The sequence below is a fragment of the Rhagoletis pomonella genome, unplaced genomic scaffold (assembly GCF_013731165.1).
Source record: "Rhagoletis pomonella isolate Grant_MI unplaced genomic scaffold, Rhpom_1.0 Rhpom_scaffold_00010, whole genome shotgun sequence".
NCBI lineage: Eukaryota > Metazoa > Arthropoda > Insecta > Diptera > Tephritidae > Rhagoletis > Rhagoletis pomonella.
The window spans coordinates 10478698-10497818 of record NW_023458564.1 but is presented as its reverse complement, the minus strand read 5'-3'; the positions used below and the strand labels follow the sequence as shown (position 1 = coordinate 10497818).

At 37.9% G+C, this 19121-nt stretch overlaps 1 protein-coding gene across 1 annotated transcript; it reads right to left on the bottom strand.

Annotated features, from left to right (window-relative positions):
• Positions 1-15300: 15300 nt before the first annotated feature.
• Positions 15301-17380, bottom strand: LOC118746037. Its single transcript, XM_036479763.1, has 2 exons — positions 15569-17380; positions 15301-15504 (listed from the first exon to the last, which is right to left on the bottom strand). Exon 1 carries the CDS (start codon positions 17127-17129, stop codon positions 15723-15725), a length of 1407 nt encoding a protein of 468 aa, XP_036335656.1. The 5' UTR covers positions 17130-17380; the 3' UTR covers positions 15301-15504; positions 15569-15722.
• Positions 17381-19121: the final 1741 nt, after the last annotated feature.

Sequence of the window (19121 nt, the reverse complement as noted above, 5' to 3'; positions counted from 1 at the left end):
AAAAATATACTGCAGAAACACAACAGCAAACAACAGCTGAGCTAAGAAGCAATGACATGATATAACAGTATGTTTGAGATGGAATGACATGGCATAGCAATGCATGAAATTTTTGAAAATGACATTTTAATAGATACGCTGGGAAGAAGTTAAGAAAATGTTTAATTTTATATTTTGTTACCTACTTCACGGATTTGAAATCTGAAAACTATACCTTTCATGAGCATGAAATGGTATTATAACTTTGGCCCGATATTTGAAAGTACCAGAATTAGAAGAGGTAGACTCATGAAAATGTGTACTTATGTATGTGACCAGAACATCGAGCGACTTATGGCAACGGAACTTCAGTTGGGTGGCTACTGGCTGAAATGGTTTTACAGATGGCAAATGCAAGCTGGCAACTGAGTTGCTATATTGGCAACTGCATTTTTGTGGTCGCTGCGGTAATAATCGAAGATTGTATACCTACATATAAGGTAAGCTTCAAAGTCTAGGGGGGGAGGGATCGATTTCCATTAAAGATGGTAGAAAACATTATGTTTTCTAAATGTATTAAAAATCACTACCAAACCGTGAAATTGAAGCATTTTGTTCTTTGTGAACGAAGAAATGAACATATGAAGAGATGCCACCAAAATAGGAATAAGCAATTGTTTTAATTATCTAGAAAGGGTGCTTTAAGAAACATCTTAATATACAGGGTGTCCCAGAAGTAATGTGCCAAACTTTAGGGGAAGGTAGGTGGGGGGTGAGCTCACTGATAAAAAAAAAGTTTCAGGTAAAAGTGTCACCGTTTTTGAAATATTTACATTTTTTCGAATTTTAAAAAAATCGTGCCTTTTCATGTGTTTTTTTTTAACTGCAACTACAAACCGGGCAATACTTAGTAAATTTTTTATGTAAAATACTTCCAGATAGTTGCCTCTCCGTACTCAAATGCAATGTAGTTAAAATATATTAAGGAACCATCATAAAATTAGGACTATTTCTGGATTTTTAACTTTTTGATATTTTCTTCCCCAACTTTGACTATCTCGGGTGAAAAAAATGTACTGAGCTATAACTTTACATTACATAAAAAATTGCTCATTTAATAAAGATTTCAGAAAGGTGCCACACTAACTCTTTTGAATAGAAAAAAAAAGTTATAGCCGCTTTTGTGGGTAAAGGACTGAGACACGCTAGAATGTATTTAATAGATTTAAATTGAATTTGCTCTTGTTACCGTCAAATGACATGCTAAATAGTACAAAGGTACATTATTACTTGCTGCTGACATTATTTCATGTTACTTACCGGAATTCGGAGTAGAGTCTATAACAAGGGCTATATCTATCAATATTTTGTGTGAAGGATGCGCTAATGTGAAATAAGATATACATGAGTTGTTTGAAGAAAAATTTATTCATTTATTGATAAAATATGCTCAAATTGGCGACCTTCTACTCCAATACAAGCTCGGCACCTTTTAAGAAAGGCGCTTTTAGAGATCTTAAACTCAATTGGGCTATCTCAGCAGCAGCTCCATTTATTTGTTCCCGCAAATGCTCTTCGTTTTGAATTGTTTTTGAATAAATTTTGTCCTTAAGACAGCCCCAGTAGAAAAAATCTAATGGATTCAGGTCTGGCGATCGAGCGGGCCACGTGATTGGCCCGTATCGTCCAATCCATCTGCGAGGATAAGTTTCGTCTAAATGAGCTCTTACTTCATGCCCGTAGTGAGCAGGGCACCCGTCATTTTGCAGCCATAGTCTTCGCAGCAGGTTTAAGGGTACATCTTCTAAAAGAGTTGGAAGCCTTTCCTGAAGGAACTCTAAATAACTATGGGAGTTGAGCGTTGGCGGCAGTTCCACAGGTCCCAGTATCTGACAATTAAAAATGCCGCACCATAAATTTATTTTGTACTGGTACTGCGAACGATCTTATCTAATTTCGTGAGGATTGTCTATCTGCTAACTGTGAAGGTTATGTAAATTAAAATAAGCATCACGTTTGTATGATGATTCATCGCTCCAAATTATTTTATTAAAATCATGCATTCGCAACATTTCACTGCAATATCTAACCCTCGACAGGTAATCTCTCTCTTGTAGATCCTGAACACGTTGAATGTGGTAGGGATGGTATTTTAAAGCTTTGTGAACTGTAGTTTTTGGTATTCCAGTCCGTCTTCCCATCATTCTCCCTGAAGTCGATGGACCTAGTTCCACTTCCTCTAACACAACTTTAACATCTACCATTGCAGAACGTCCTGTCTCGCCGCCACGCCTTCCAGGTATGCGACCTTAAAAAAGTTAAAAATGATAGTTAAAAGAAGAATGTCTTCAAACAAGAAAGGTGTAAAAATCACTTACCTTCATATATTTCTCTATGGTTCCGGGCGAATACTTCACAGCCCGGATGCCGACGATTGGGGTACCGCTCTGGATAAAGTCTTTGAGCAGCTCTGGCACTACAGCAAGCTTCACCGTAAATTAGGTGAATATCCGCATATTCATGCGACGTATACTTACGGTGACCATATTAACCAACGTAAAATAAAGGACATTTTTTCCAAATGATTTGGGAATACGTACATACAACTTGTATGATAGAAGTACCTTACCCATATCGTAATTTATATCAAATATTTATCAGTTAATTATATGATTTATTTGTACAAGTTCCGTGCTGTAGCGAAAAATGAAGCCAAACCTTTTTCAAGGACTTCGCAATCCTTTGTTACCAAAAGCGTTTATCATAATTCATACTGCGCGACGAAGCCAGCACACAGTGGTTCAAAATTGGAATTTAATGTTCATAATCCACCTGAGCCTTCATTTTTCAACCAATTTTTACTAAAAAGCAAAAAAAAATATTTTGGTGCACACTTTTTATATCATTTCAAAATCTTTTTGTTTTGGGCGAACCATAATAAAAACACTAGAAGGTAAAATCATTCTCTCAATTCGTCGGCCATGATTTTGTTCTGACGTTTTCAAACATTTTAAAATCATATAAAATTGTAAAAAAAAGGTCACGATTGTTGTTGTTTGAGATTAAAAATGAGAATGTGTGTGTGAGCTTGAGTTCGAGTTTTAAATTTATATTGCTGGCAAACGTCAACCTGCCTCTCAATGATTTTACCTTGTAATGTTTTTATCATGGGGTGAACCATAGGATTGTTTTCAACTAGTTTCTGTTATGTAACATTCATTAACCTCAACAGGAGAATACTTTTTCTTTAAAACTGGTACTTTTTCTGCATTTTGCACAAAAAAATTAAATATAATCAAATAAAAATTCAGAAATCAAGATTAACTGGTCTATTGCAAATATTGTAACCTTTCATAAAAAAAAATTTAATTAATCAAACGAAGTGAAAAATGCAGGCTCCGGGGAATTACGAACACTAAATGCCAGTTTTGAACCACTGTGCAGTAGGAGGCTTATTGTTCTCTTTCAGTGGAACTGGAAACTCAGCGTGCAAGATGATCCTGGGCACAACTTTCCCTGTTTTATAGATTGTACAAAGATAGCTGAGTAATTGGAATCCCATAAGTGGGGTGCGAAACAAACTGGCGAAGGTTGTCATTGTATTTTATAAGGGGCATTTTTAAAAATGAAAAATGCAGAGCCGATTTAAAGGACAGTTTAAGAAATAAAGGACAAAAGGCGTCCTTTATTTAAAAAAAAAATTATAAAGGACAGGGGGTTAAAATAAAGGACTGTCCTTTAAAATAAAGGACGGATGGTCACCGTACGTATACTGCGTGTTCTATGTCATAGTATTAATAACACAATGTTCGAAGGGTCCAATTCCACAAAATCCACTTTCATTATTTCCGGTAAGTAACACATAATAATGTCAGGAGCAAGTAATAATGTACCTTTGTACTATTTAACAAGAGCAACTTAAATTTAAATCTATTAAATACATTCTAGTGTGTCTCAGTTTTTTACCCACAAAAGCGGCTATAACTTTTTTTTCTATCCGAAATAGTAAGAATGGCACCTTTTTGAAATATCTATTAAACTAGTGAACCCGCACGGCGTCAAAACGCCAATATTTAATCAAATTTTTTAAACAGGTGAAACCCTATTCAAAACCTCTAAAAATATTCCTAATGGCTGCGTTTCTTTATACATTCCGGATAATCCCATTTCACAGCCGGAATAAACAGAATGCGTTTGAAATATACGTTGACATATCATCAGGAACGTTCTACAGAATAAGTAAACCAAAAAGTGTATTCCGAACGTTCAGAATGAATAAAGAAATGCAGCCAATGATTAATCTAAACCATTTCTCAGTGATGAGAGGTCTCGCATGGTGTCGGTTTTCATTTCATCAAATTTCAAATCTCCCTGTTACTTAAAAAAATAAAACCTGTGCACATCTATGTAGAATCCCAGTACCTTAATTTGACTTCTCATTTCGGAAATTCGAAATGATGGTGCAGATGTGATGACCTTTAAAAAATAGATGGCAACTCTAGTTAAAAATATTATCAGCCTATAGTTTTCTTAAAACTCTTTCGTTTTTCTATATTTCATTTATGTATCTTTCGTATAAGTAAAACAAATTCGACTTTTCAAACAGGTTTTAAAAGTATTTTAAAACTAAAATTTTTCGTTTGGCATTGTTATACATATTTCAATTAACTGATGAACTAAATTGAATTTAATTTTTTTAAGCACATGGCAACTCTCCTACAGTTTAAAAATAAATTATTTTCAAACCCATTTCGATTGATACCGATCTTTTGACAATCCATTTAACTTATTTAATAATTTGAGCTTAATTTTTTCAACAAAAAAATACCAAATGTTCGGCTTAAAGATTTCTTAACACTCTTTCTTTTGATAACCATATTTTAAAATTTCAAGTAACTTATGTATAATTAAACGAAATACCTCTTTCAAAACAGGCGGCAATCCTCTTAAAAATTATTTGCGAATTAAAATTTTCTTAAATATTTTTCGTCTGACATTGTTATAAATATTTCATGTAACTGATGAATTAAGTGGAAATTAATTTTTTGAACACGTGGCAATCCTCCTAAATATAGTTCTTAAATAAAGGATTTTAAACCCATTTCCATTGATAAACATCGGTTAGTAATTCATTTAACTTATTAAATCATTTTAGTTTAGCCCTTTAAACTGGGGCAGCCCTCAAAAACATCAAAAGTGTTCTAAATTGTCAAGTTAAGTATTTATTGAAGCTCTTTCATTTGACATCCATAGTTAATATTTCATATAGGTGGCATCCCTATTCAAAACCTTTTTTGTATGACACCCAGGAATTACCTAATTCCTTTAATTAAAATTTAGTTACATTTTTTTAACATGTGGCAACCCTCCTATACATAATTAAGTTATAAAGCCTTTTCAAAACCATTTCGATTGATACCCATATTTAATAATTGATTTAACTTTTTAATTTATTTGATCTTAATTTCTTAACAGGTGGCATTTTTTTCGAAAAAGTAAAACCTTCTTGAACATCCACACCCTAAGCCCTTTAATTTGGTACCTAACTTTTGAAAATCGAACGGACGGTGCCGATCTGAGGGCATTGATTAGAAAATAACTTGAGTTTAATTATTTAACAGGTGGAAATCCCTTTCAAAAAATAAAACCAGTTTGCACATTTATAGGCCAAGCGCTTTAATTTGACGCCCCATTTTTGAAAATCGAAGGAACGGTGCAGATCTTTTATGCTGCACAAAAAATGCCTTCGGATATTATTTTGGACTTAATTTTTCAAAAGATGGCAACTCTTTTCGAAAAAGGGTAGCCTTATTGCACACCTAAAGGCAGAGCCCTTTGATTTGACATCTCACTTTTAAAAATCGAATGAACGGTGTCGATCTGATGGCATTGATTTTTAAATTATTTGAATGCAGTTTTTTATCAGGTGGCAACTCTTTTGGAAAAAGTAAAACCTTATTGCACATCTACAGACGAAGCGCTTTAATTTGACATCTCATTTATGAAAATCGGGCGAACGGTACAAATCTTTTATGCTGCACAAAAAATCCGTTCGCGTATTATTTATATACATGAACAATTTTTTATGTAATGTAAAGTTATAGCTCAGTACATTTTTTTCACCAGACATAGTCAAAATTGGGAAAGAAAATATCAAAAAGTTAAAAATCGCAATATAGACCTAATTTTATAATGGTTCCTTAATATATTTTAACTACATTGCATTTGAGTATGGAGAAGAAACTATCTGAAAGTATTTTACATAAAAAATTGACTAAGTATAGCCTTTTTTGTAGATGCAGTTAAAGAAAATACATGAAAAGGCACGATTTTTCTTTAATTCAAAAAAATTTAAATTTAATTTAATTTTAATAAAAACGGTGACACTTTTAGCTGAAAATTTTTTGTTTATCAGAGAGCTCACCACCCCATCTGCCTTCTCCTCAAGTTTGGCAGGTTACTGCTGGGACACCCTGTATAAAGTAAATATATATTCCTTCTGTAGTGATCTCTTTCATATCACATATTTTCATTTCTTAATTAAACAAGTAACTTTTAAGCAAAAAACCCGACTTAAATTCTTATATAAAAATTTAAGATTATCGTTAATTTCTTTGATACAATGATTGGATTTAAACCAAACTAGTATGGGGCCACCTATGAGGTTACACCTTTCCTTTAAAAAAAAATATTGAAATCGGTTAACGTGGTCCAAAGATATGCGGTAACATATATAAAAAAAAAATTCCGACGAATTGATAACCTTCCCCTTTTTGCGAAGCCGGTTAAAAAGAAAAAAAGATCTGAGTGTTGTTTAAAATGCACTATTTAAAAAACTAAATTTGATTTATTTAAGGAAATTTGTATGGATTTTACCAAGTGGAGTTATCGCCATATCGAAAGGTAAATAATGCCCACCGGCAAAAGGCAATAAAGCCCACGGGCTTAGTTTATTTTTCGAGAAGGCAATAACGCCCGCGGGCTTAATTTCTTTTTTTTTAGAAAATAAAGCCTATGGCCGTTATTTCCGCGGGCCTTATTGCACTCTTTTGAGTGAGAACTTATGTATTTTTTTTTTATTTGAATAAAAAACTAATTAAAAAATTCCAAGAAAATCTCGCCGTTTGTGCAAAGCACATATAGCGTTGTAATATTGATGTTTTCAGTCCGGAAGGTTGAGGATCTAAGCCGAAATTGGACAGAGGTATGCAACAAAAGCGAGGGTTAACGCCAGATTTGAAAAAGCGAACACCAGAAATTAAAGAAAAAATAATAACAAAATCTAATTTTGCTTTCAAACATGAAGACGTCAGTTACCTGGTATACTTTATAGTTATTATTTCACTATGTCAAGCCCTATAATTTGACGCCTCATTTATGAAAATTGAACGAACGATACTGATCTGATGACGGGTTGTTAATATTTAGTGCAAACTTCTCCGAGCTCGATTAAGAAGTTTCATTAGAAACTTTCCAGAGTTTAAACGAGTCTAAAAATTTAATGCGGCTTCAGAAGACTAAATAGGCGCTGAGGATATTTAAAAATTATTTTAAGTATTTTTGAATCGTAGTTCATGGTCACACTGATGACGACGCCCACTTTAAGCCAATATACATACACTCAATGTGGCAGTCCGCAAAGTAAATAGTCATGGAGACATACATACATACATAAGCTCTACTCACACCGACTTCTAGAAAGCCGCCAACAGTCAAACATTCGCGGCATTAAGCAGCAACTTGTCTGCCGCAGCTTGTATTAGCAAGGAAGCAGCTCTATAAATGTCGTGTAAACATTTTAACGCAGATTGTAGGGTTGTGTAGTGGTTAAAAGACAACGATTCCTCACCTTTGGCCAAGTTAAACTTTAGGTCCTTATCGAATTTACCTCACACAATCAGAAGCAAAAACACTAATGGGTAAACATGGACTTCCCTTACTCGCAAATAGAGCTGCTTAACTGCTGGTAGTCTTCTTTTTTCGAACAAACATTTTACCGGCAAGTAGCTGGAATTTCGTACGAAATAGTATGATTTTTACTATGTATTTGCAATAACATCCGGTATTTGGTAATTGACATTTTTGGCTTGTTTCAATATTGGATGGTCTTAGCTTTAATTTGTATTTTAAAAATAGAGATAAATACATGCATACGTATGTACTACGTAGGTATATAAGGTGGGAGAAATTCACTTTGAGGCTTGTGACTCAAACTCTAAAACATTTTTAGCCAATTTACGTAGGGGAAAGTCGGAAATACTTTACCGACTCCATTTGGTGGTGCAGTGGTTAGCAGTGCGCGCTACCACTCCGCAGGGCCTAGGTTCAAGACAAAATCGCAAAAAAATAAAAAAAGGATCAGTCCAGCGCCTTCATCTTGACCTGCGAATTGTGTCGGAGTCACAGCCGCTAAACTTAAACGTAGAATACATAATATTATTAAGATCACATTCAAGTTAAAAACGGTACATGAAAAATTCGTTTTGATTGTATTGGATTGAATTTAATAAATCAATATGAATTGCAAAGTATTAATAATTACCAATAGAGAAGCAGATCCACATTAACTTCCAGGGATGTTGCGAATATTTGCATTAGCATTCGTTATGCGAATGATTCGCACCATTTTACACATTCGCATTCGCATCAAATGATACGAATGTTTCGCGAATGCGAATGTGTACATGAGCAGAGAGTTCACTCTAATTACGGTTGCCAGACGTACTGATTTTATCAGTACAGTACTGATTTTTCAACTCTTGTACTGATTTTATTCATTTCTTCTATCAGTACGCTAACGTCCTGATTTTTCAAAATTTGTACTGATTTGTACTGAATTTTCAGTTCAAACAAAACACTTTAAGATTTTCTTAAGGTTTTGACATAACGTTGGAACTTTCTTAAACTGTAAGTAAGAAGAAAATAATTTAATTATAGTTGACATGTTTCAGATAATGTTTCATATGCCCAAGAAATACAACAAAAATTTCAATCGTTTTTTGGGCATATCGCCGGGTCTTTACGTACCAGTTGCGATAATATGATGCGAGCTTAATTTATTTAAAAAGAAGGCTGATGTTTTTTTGTCGAGTGTTGCTAGTTATCTCGAAAATAACTTTTTTGTTTAATAACAATAAATTTGAATATTCGAATGGCTTTTGCCTAAAACTTACAACTCTTTTTTCACAATTTTTTGACACTGTAAAAGAGTATTGCATAAAAGATATAGATTTAGATACACTTTTTAGCGAATTCTTAGTCTTTCAAAATTTTTGCGTAGTTGAAAAAATTAGTTTAAGCCATCAGGAATTATATATGAAGTCCTTAAATAGTGGTATTTTTCCATACTTTGAAAAAATATGTAATTTTGTTTTTTTTTTCAATACTACACTCAAACGAAGCAACTGAGAGGATTTTAAGTATAAAGTCTGCTTGCTGGCGCGAAGAGAGCAACCGGCTTCTAATTAAAATTATTTAGAGTGAATTTCATATTAAAGTAATTTTGAAATGAAATGTATAGAATTCTTTAACTATTTAAACACTAAAGATGGAAATGAACTGACTATTGCTATTCAAAAATGTCATAAATATAAAATAATTTATTGGCTTCTGTGTACAATGATGTGTACACTCATGTTAAAATGAAAAACGCTTTTATTTTTTTTATGAACTATATTTTACTTACATACCAAAATATTGTTGAAAACAAGTACTCTGGTGTTTCAAAGTATTATCTGTTACTTACATTCATAATTCTGCTTGGAACAAAAATGTACTGAAAAGTACTGGTTTTTTGGCATGAAAAAGTCTAACGTACTGATTTTGCGCATAAAAAATCTGGCAACCCTAACTCTAATATTGTTGAAATGGCTCTAAGACTGTCTAACCAGGGTGCGGACAAAAAGCAGATTTAGCTTCAGGCGCTAAACGGTTAAGTAGTAGGTATATCAAGCAACATTGATGGGCCTTCAACAAGTACTGCTGAAAGTCTTATAAGTACGGTGACCATCCGTCCTGTATTATACTGGACAGTCCTCTTTTTTGACCCATTGTCCTGGTAATTTATTTATTTTATAAGGGACACCAAATATTCTGTATTTCTTTTAATGCCCTGTATTTGTCCCGTATTCGCTGTCTCGGTGCCTTAACAGCTCATTAAAATGGTATGCCTATGAACGAGTTTCAAGTGATGTTGGTAATGATCGTAATTTTCTTCATAAACATTTATTATTTTCTAATCTGACTGCCTCTGATTCGAATCGAAGAATACATACAGTGACCAAATTAGAAATTAGGACTCGACATTTTAGTAAGTTTTGGATATTTTGCCTAAGTTTATTTAATGTTTATTATTTATTTTATGAAAGTAAAGCTCGTTTCCAAATAAATGCAATATAATACCAAAATTCCAACTTTGTGCAAAAAGCTATAAAAATTAGTTCTGAAATGTTTCACCAAAACAACAGACTTTTTAATTATAATCTTTAGGAAAATATTTTATTTGCAGTATATAAAGTGCGAGTAGAAAGTGCTGCTCATTTGCTTTTATTTAAAAAAAATGGTCGAACATACTTACTTTGTATGAAAAAAACGCGTAAAACCGCAAAAAAAAAATAAAAAAATTGCCAAAATTTAATCATAGCCTTAGCGACTTAAAATTGCACTTTATTATACTAAATTTTAACGAGTTTTTTTTTAAACAAATTTTACGGGGTAAAAATCTAGGAAAATTATCCTACAAATTTGTGATGTTACTAAAAGGATACTATTTCAGGGCTAATATATCTAGGATCATTTAGAAGGCTTTATCTTGCTTTATATTTAATATCTATGAAATTTGGAAAATTACTTTTTTCCCCCCGTATTCGGCTCTCATAAATATGGTCACCGCACTTATAAGCAACCTAGAAATAATTATAGATTCCTCCAACGAAAGCGAAGGCTCGGATGTGGAATCCGGAGACATTAAAAAATATGAAATTAAAGCTCAATTCAAGGCCTATCTTAAAGAAAAACGAGCTCATCTCGGTTAAAATCCTCTCGTTTGGTGGAAAACTAAACTAAAATACGACAAATTGAATCCCACTACTATATAGGTTAAGCTTTCGTTCAATGTTCTAATAACTTACAAAATTTTTAAGCAATACAAACGATGACTTAAGTTAATTATAGCTTTTTTAATGTTATTACTAACATTCGCATTCGCGTTCCGAAAACTCGCATTAGCATTCGCGAATGTGAAAAATATGATATTAGAAACATCAATAATATGTACCCATCACCTTATAAATAGATATATGCCAACGGTGGGCAATTGCGGCTCTTTGCTTAGCAAAGTGTGGCTCTTTTATTTACAACGCTTTTATCAACTTGCAATGTTGTATGTCCAGCCCACCATATACTATAAATGTAGCAAAGCTATTTATGGCAAATTCAATATATCAACCTAGTCTAGATATGAACCTCGTTGTAGGCATCATAACAAGGAGATACAATTAGAAGACTCTAGATGTCGCCCCGCCAGAAGAAGTTAAATATTGCGCCTAAATATACGCACTATTTATATACGTCACAGCGGAAATGGACGACACGCCATTTCTTTATATGGAATAAATTGCTTCTATATGTATGTATGTATGTATGTACATATATATGTTTATACTAAATAGCTCTGACCCAATACTTTTCGTTAAAAATCCTGTAAAACTGTCAAACAGCAAAACTACTCTCTGAAGTGAGAGTAAAAAGTGAGTAACAACAAAAAGTACGGGAACAAAAAAAAACATTTTTCCTGTAAAAACCTCAACCAGTGATTGCTTGACACTTTTCATGATTTTACCAGAAGAAAAAGTTCGGGTAAAATCTTGCAACTTCATTCTCTACACAACTCTCCAAAAGTCGCTCTCATTTACAGGATTTTGGAGTACGGGAACATTTTTCCTGCAACTTCCTGCAAGTTTGTGTAAAACCTGTAAGTTCATGGAGTACTGGATCAGAGCTAATGTGAGCAAACAACATTGTGCTTGCATAGTCTTCTGTTCTCTTTCAGTGCAATTTCAATTATTTTAATATCTATTGTTAAATTTTGTACAGACAAGACTAAAAAGTAGGTTAGGTTAGGTTACACTGGCCGGCTGTTGCGCCTTACATAGACCCGTTGGTCCTTTGTAGTGCCAGATGGAGGTCCGTTTTACTGCGGTCTAAAGTAGTCGTCGTATAGGACGTCAACGCTTTTTGCGAAGTTCAAGAGTGCCTTAATATCCAGTTTTGAAACCTCCTCTAGTCCTTTAAACTGCGAAGCTCCGAGATAACTAAGACGATTTCTAGCTAAGGCCGGACAGAAACAGAGGAGGTGTTCCAACGTCTCACTCATGCCTTCCTCCCTGCACTTCCTGCATGCGTCACTGTTACTAATGCCCATTCTGCTTGCGTGGGATGCCAGTAGGTTGTGGCCCGTCATTAGGCCGACAACTGTCCTGCACTCCCTACGTGACCGTGTAAGCAAGAAATGGGTGTTTCCTTTGCTGCTATTGCACATGATCTTGGAGGTTTTGCATGTCGCTAATGCGTTCCATCTCCCCCTGATCCGGCACCCAGCTCTTTCGGAAATTTCATTGTAGATCGTTTTTAGCGACTTTTGTATTTCCCGTACTGGTTCGCTAGCAAGACGGATGGCACCTTTGGCAATCTCATCAGCTATTTCGTTCCCTAAAATGCCCTTGTGGCCTGGAACCCAGTATATATGCAGCCGTTTACTCTCGGCCGCCCTGTCTACTGCTTCCCTGCTTCTAAGGACATTTTCTGACGCAATACGATGTGAGATTATGGCCTTAATCGCCGCCTGGCTATCGACATATATATTGATATTTTTTATATAATTTCCTGCGTTGCTAGCTATTTCAGCAGCTTTCCCTACAGCGAAGACTTCCGCCTGGAAAATACTGCAGTACTCTGGAAGCTTGAAGGGTTGCCTGAGGTCTAGCTCGGCGCAATAGACTCCGGCGCCCACTCCATCAGCCATTTTTGATCCATCCGTGTAGATGTTATACGTTACGCCGGCGGGTCGCGTGCTCATGCGCCATCCGCCCTCCTTAACCGTAGCTTTAAACCTTCTTCCCCAGATGAAGCGTGGGGGTATGTGGTCTATTTTGTCCTCCATCCCCCTGCCTATCGAGCTGTGCCCGAAGGTTCTTGCGGAGAATTCACCTAAGGCCATCAATCTCGTGGCGGATTTCGCTGCAGTGCTCTCCACCGCGATGTCGATTGGTGGTAGGCCAAGTAGCCTTTCAAGTGCCGCCGTTGGAGTGGTCCTTAGCGCTCCTGTTATGCACAGTGCAGCGAGCCGCTGTAATCGCTCCAATGGTTTTCTATACGAAATTTTGTTTGCAGCGGTCCACCATACCAGAGCACCGTAGAGCAATATGGGCTTAACTACCGCTGTGTAACACCAATGCATGAGGCCAGGGGATAGGCCCCATGTGGTGCCCAGCATCTTTTTACATGCGTAAAGGGCACCACTGGCCTTTTTCACCCTTTCCTCCACATTTAGCTTCCACATCAGTTTGCTGTCCAAAATTACTCCCAGGTACTTGGTGTGATCCTTGATTGATAGCTCCGCCCCGTTGAGCCTCGGGGGTTTCCACGCGGGGATTTTGTACCTTCTTGTGAACAGTACCGCATCCGTTTTGTCAGCATTTACCTCTAAGTTGACTGTTGTCGCCCATCGATGTACGACCCTTAGAGCGCTTTCCATTACGTTACTGATGGTGTCTAGGAATTTCCCCGTAACAACTATAGCTATGTCGTCCGCATAGGCAATTAGTCTGGGTGCTTTCCCTTCGAATTTTCCCAGAAGCTCATTCGCTACGAGTAGCCACAGGAGTGGTGACAGAACACCACCCTGAGGAGTTCCTCTATGCGCTAGTCTGAGCAACCTGGCTTCGTTCCACTCCGCCTTAATTTTCCTGCAGCTCAGCAGGCTTTTTATCCATAGTAGGATGGCAGACTCTACCTGGGCTGCTTCTAGGCTTTCCATTATTGCCTCATAGGAGACATTATTAAATGCCCCGCTTATGTCCAGAAAGACCCCTAGGGCATATTCTTTATGCTCCAGAGCTTTTTCTATTACCGCGGTTAGTGAGTGAAGTGCAGTCTCAGTGGATCTACCCTTCGTGTAGGCATGCTGCGCCTTTGATATGCTGGCCGACGGCAGCTTATCCCTAATGTAGGCGTCCAGAATCTTTTCGAGCGTCTTTAGAAGGAATGAAGTTAGACTAATTGGTCTGTATTCTTTCGAATAGAGGGGATTTCCCTTGCCCGCCTTCGGTATGAATACGACCCTCGCCTCTCTCCAAAGGACAGGCACATAGTTTAGTCTTAAACATCCCTCGTATATTGTTTTCAAGTATGGTGTCAGCACTGCGGAAATTTTTTGCATCATGGCTGGAAAGATACCGTCTGTGCCTGGGGACTTAAACGGCCCGAAGCCATCGATTGCCCACCGTATTTTTTCTTCCGTTATGATGTCCGGGGGGACATTTTCCACGCTATCTCCTAGAAGTTGCAGATCTATGCTGTCTGTACACCCCGGAAAGTGTGTGTTGACTAGGTCTTCCAGTGAGTCCTCACTGCTTCCAGTCCACTCTCCACATTTTTTACGTAGTAACCTTGGATTAGTCGGGTTCTTGGATAGCAATTTCCTTAGCCTGGCTACCTCGGTTGTTTTTTCTAATTCGCCGCAGAAGCTCTTCCACGACTCCCGCTTGCATTTACGAATCTCTTTCTTGTATTCCTTAAGTACTTCCTTGTATTCCATCCAGCAGAACTCGTCATCGGCTACCTTGGCCAGTTTGAAGAGTTCCCTAACATTTTTCCTGAGTGCTCCGAGCCCCCTGTTCCACCAAGGTGGCTTTGAACCTCGCTTGGCATGTAGCGGAGGGCATGCGATGCAATAAGCTTTATTTAGAGTGTTGGTAAGTGAGACTACCAGTTCCTCCAATTCAGAGTGGGAGTCACTTACCCTATGCTTGGTTAAATTCTTCCTCACTACCCTTTCATACAATTCCCAGTTTGTATTCCTGTGATTTCTGAAGGTTTCGCTTTTTGTACGGGCTGAGAATTTTACCTGAAATCCTACATACCTATGGTCAGAGAACGAGGGTGTACTAAGCACCTCCCAATTCTGTACTCCGATTCCCCCACTAGTGTGGAGTGTTATGTCAAGGACGTTCTTCGAGGTAGGGCCAATATAAGTTGGTTCCTCACCCCGGTTAGCTATATCTAAATTACTTATTAATATAAAGTTTAGTAAAGACTCACCCCTTTCGTTGGTATCTCCACTCCCCCATACTGTGTTGTGCGCATTGGCATCCGCGCCTATGATGAGTGGGCGTTTCGCCTTCTCGGCCTCTCCCACCAACCTCCGGAGCTCGTTTGGTGGCGCCTCCTCGTCGTGAGGCATGTAACAAGATGCAAGGAGTATTGTATCATCCTTGCCATCCTTCACAGCTACCACCGTCAGATCATCTGAAGAGAAATTAAGATCAATATAAGAGTGTATACTTTTCTTTACCAGTATAGCTGTTCTTACCCTGTTTGTTGCACTCGGGATGTGCGTATAGTAAGTTTGCGACTTTAGTCCAGCTACCACGTTTCCCGACGCTATCCATGGCTCCTGGACTAACGCCGCATCGTAGCCGATCCTCTCTAAATTGAGGAGGAGCTCGGCAGAGGCGACCTTGCTTTTATGCAGATTTATTTGAAGAACCTTCACTGCAAGGATCAGGATTCTTTTCGGGGTCGGGTAGAATCTCCGGATCGCCCTTCTCGGTCTCCTGGAGCTTCAAGGTGGCCTCCAGGATCTCTCCCAGATCCTTCTCGACCTCTCGCTCCTCCAGCGTGTTGGCATTGTTATCGGCCAGGCTTCGCTTCTTCAGGCGAAGGTATACGCTACCTATGCCCCACGCCATCTTCCCGAACCTAGCGTATAGTATGTCTTCGGCCGGCTTGTTGATTTGGAGGATGTAATTTTGGCTGCCATCCTCCTTACAGGAGTTGGTGACCTTTAACACCCTCCAATCTCCCGTCGGCACGTCTGGGTTCTGTCTCTGCAGAAGCCGCAGCGCATTCTCCGGTTTTACCGTGCGGGGTATGAGCACCTTCGCTTTCGGTATGGATGGTATGCAGCTGCGGTCCACAACCTCCAAGACGGCGCCCTCCCACAGGCCTTGAAGCGTCGCAACAGCTTCCTTTACCCATAGTAGAGAGGGATCGTCCTTGCATTTTATTATTTTCACCCCATTTAGCCACCCCGCACCATCGAAAGTTGGCATGGTCGTGGTGGGGTCCCCATCCATTTTTGCGACAAGCGCATCCAGCAGCTTATGTTCTACTGCTCCCCAGTGCTCCTGAGAGATTTGTCCCAGCGGATTGCTCCGGTCTATGAGTGCCACGATAAGGTGTCTTCTGGCTACCTCACTGGCCATTGCCGCCGCTCTCGATGTAGTCGGTCTCTCTAGATCGAGCCTGACGTTTGGCTTTGCAGCGTCGTCTCTGCGCCTCGATTTTTTGGCTGGCCTTGCTGTCTCGCTTTCAGCTGACCGCTGCCTTTTAGCCGCGATTCCTTCCTCTATCCGGTTTGCGAATCCCGGATCCGTGGCAGTGAATCGTGGCCTTGCCGCGTAGTACGCCCGGCCTTCCTCCATTTTCTCCTTAGCCCAAGCCAACCTTTCCTCCTCTTCCTTCGTCCGGTTGGACTTGCAGCTAAGTCTCTCGTGGACTTTGACCGCCGCCTTGTATATTGCTTTTGCCTTCAACCCCTCCTTACTGGGTTTTGCCCTAGGCCTTTTCTTTGATGCCGAACAAGCACCTTTGGCATCCCCCGGAGAGCGTAGCAAGGCCTCCTCTTCTTGCGTGCAAACGCTCTCACCGCTTTCGAGGTCCGAGTCTTCGTGGACTGTGGCACCCCTGCGCTGTAGCGTCGCTTTGGCGGTAACACTACAACCGCTGTGAACCGCTCCCTTCACAGCGGAGGTGTGGCCGCTGGCGACACAGCAAGTAGACTCGCTGTGCCCGCCGGTGGTAGTAGCCACTTCTCCCACCGACGTTTGGGCTGATATCCCAGCCCGCTCTTCTTCCTTTCTGGCCTCCATGATGAGTTTTTATGTCAGGGAACCTCTACCCCTAGCGTTTTATACCTACCGCCAGGTACCTCGTTAGCAATGGCAGAAGTAGGCATACACCCCCCTCCCCCAGTTTCATATGCAGAGCAAAGCACTAGGAAGAGAAGGATGGATACGTATTCCTGCCTTCGCTAGACGCCGCCTGCTCCCACCGCCAAGACCCGCTCTAGGTACTAGCCTAGGTGCTAAGCTATCGCGGTGACAGCAGCGACGCCCATTGCCCAGTCGGCACCCGCGGGGAGGATTTAGCTAAGAGGATTTTTGCCGACCAAGACTAAAAAGTAGAAAATAAATAAAATAAAATAAAACATTTTAATATACAACGCTTTTATAAATGGACTAAAAAGTAGAAAATAATATTTCTCAGTCCCACAGAATTTGTTTTGATAACTTTTGATTTTGAAATTTTTAGCAAGTCATTATAAACAATTAATGACATTGAAAATGAACAGCGTGGGGCGCATGTAATACACTTGAATTGATATGAAAAGTAACATATGTATGTATGTGGGCATATGAATAACGACCGCTTAAAATCAATCTCAAATTTGTACTTTCGCTGTAGAATGTTATGTAGTTTGACTATTGTCAATGAAGTCGAATGCTTTGTCCTGCATGCGCTCCACGTTTTTCGTTTTCAATGTCATTAATTGTTTATAATGACTTTTGCTAAAATTTCAAAATCAAAAGTTATCAAAACAAATTCTGTGGGACCGAGAAATATTATTTTCTACCTTTTAGTCCATTTATAAAAGCGTTGTATATTAAAAAGTTTTTTTTTTATTTTATTTATTTATTTTCTTTTTGCTTAGAACATTTTGGCTCTTTTTACTTTTGAAAATAAATATTTCTTTGCTGGATATTATTTTCCATTGTGTTGTTTTCTTATTTAATCCTTTTTATATACACATAGGCAAATTAAGATCAAACATTACCTGCAATTTGGAGAATGAAAATAGCCTTTCTGGCTTAAGGTTCTTTAACGATGTGATGGAACATTTGCAAATCTTGAATTTGTCTCTACAAGGAGAAATTAAAAATGTTTTTGATTTGTCGCAAATTATTTTAAATTTTGAAGCTAAACTACGTCTTTTTATTCATGATCTCAAAAAAAGAATATTTCAGCATTTTCCATGGCTAGAAAAAATATTGCACATGATTTAAAAGTAGATTTTGAAACAAGATTTGCCGATTTGAAATTATTTGCCTACTTCATAAACCCTTTCTTATGTAACATAATTGAGGATGAATTTACAATATCCCAAATACTCTTTTTTACGGAAAGTGAAAGAAGACAAGTTGGAGTTTTTTGGAATTAAAAGAAGATAAGTTACTGGAAATGCAACATAAAGCTTTGCCATTGCTTGTAATCCGGCAACAAGTACCAGATTTAAAATATCCGCTGTTGAAAACAGCTGCGTGCCGTATATTTTAAATTTTTTGTACAACGTATAACTGTGAGTCTTTGTACTCTACAATGAAATTCGTAAAGTCAAAATACTGTTCACAATTAGTTGCATTCGCGTGTCTGCTAAGTATTGAAAGTTATCAAAAACTATCAGTTTTTGCGATCGCATACGCAAAAGCTTGCCATGCATGGAAAACTTTGACCGCTGTGAGCACTCCTTAAGTATTTTTTGATTTCAAAAAAAACAAGTAAGAAAGTCTAAGTTCGGGCGGAGCCGAACATTAAATACCCGGCGCAAGTGTTAAATATATGATTTTCACCTTTCCGAAACCTACCGCTAGATGGTAAGCGGGGTGTATCAATTTTGAGTAAATTAGCGTCCTTAAATTTCGAAATATTGCAGTTTCAAGCATTTTTGAAATTTACCGTTATATGAAAATAATAATTTTTCTACAAAAAATCATAACTCAGAAAAAAAAATCTTCGCTATTAGAGATTTGGGTTGATTGTAGTGTCTCTTTCCCGGTAAAAAAGTTTGAGAGAAAAAAAAATAC

What these genes read in the sequence shown, in the direction of transcription:
- LOC118746037 (XM_036479763.1), bottom strand. Translation starts at nt 17,129, where the DNA reads ATGGAGGCCAGAAAGGAAGAAGAGCGGGCTGGGATATCAGCCCAAACG.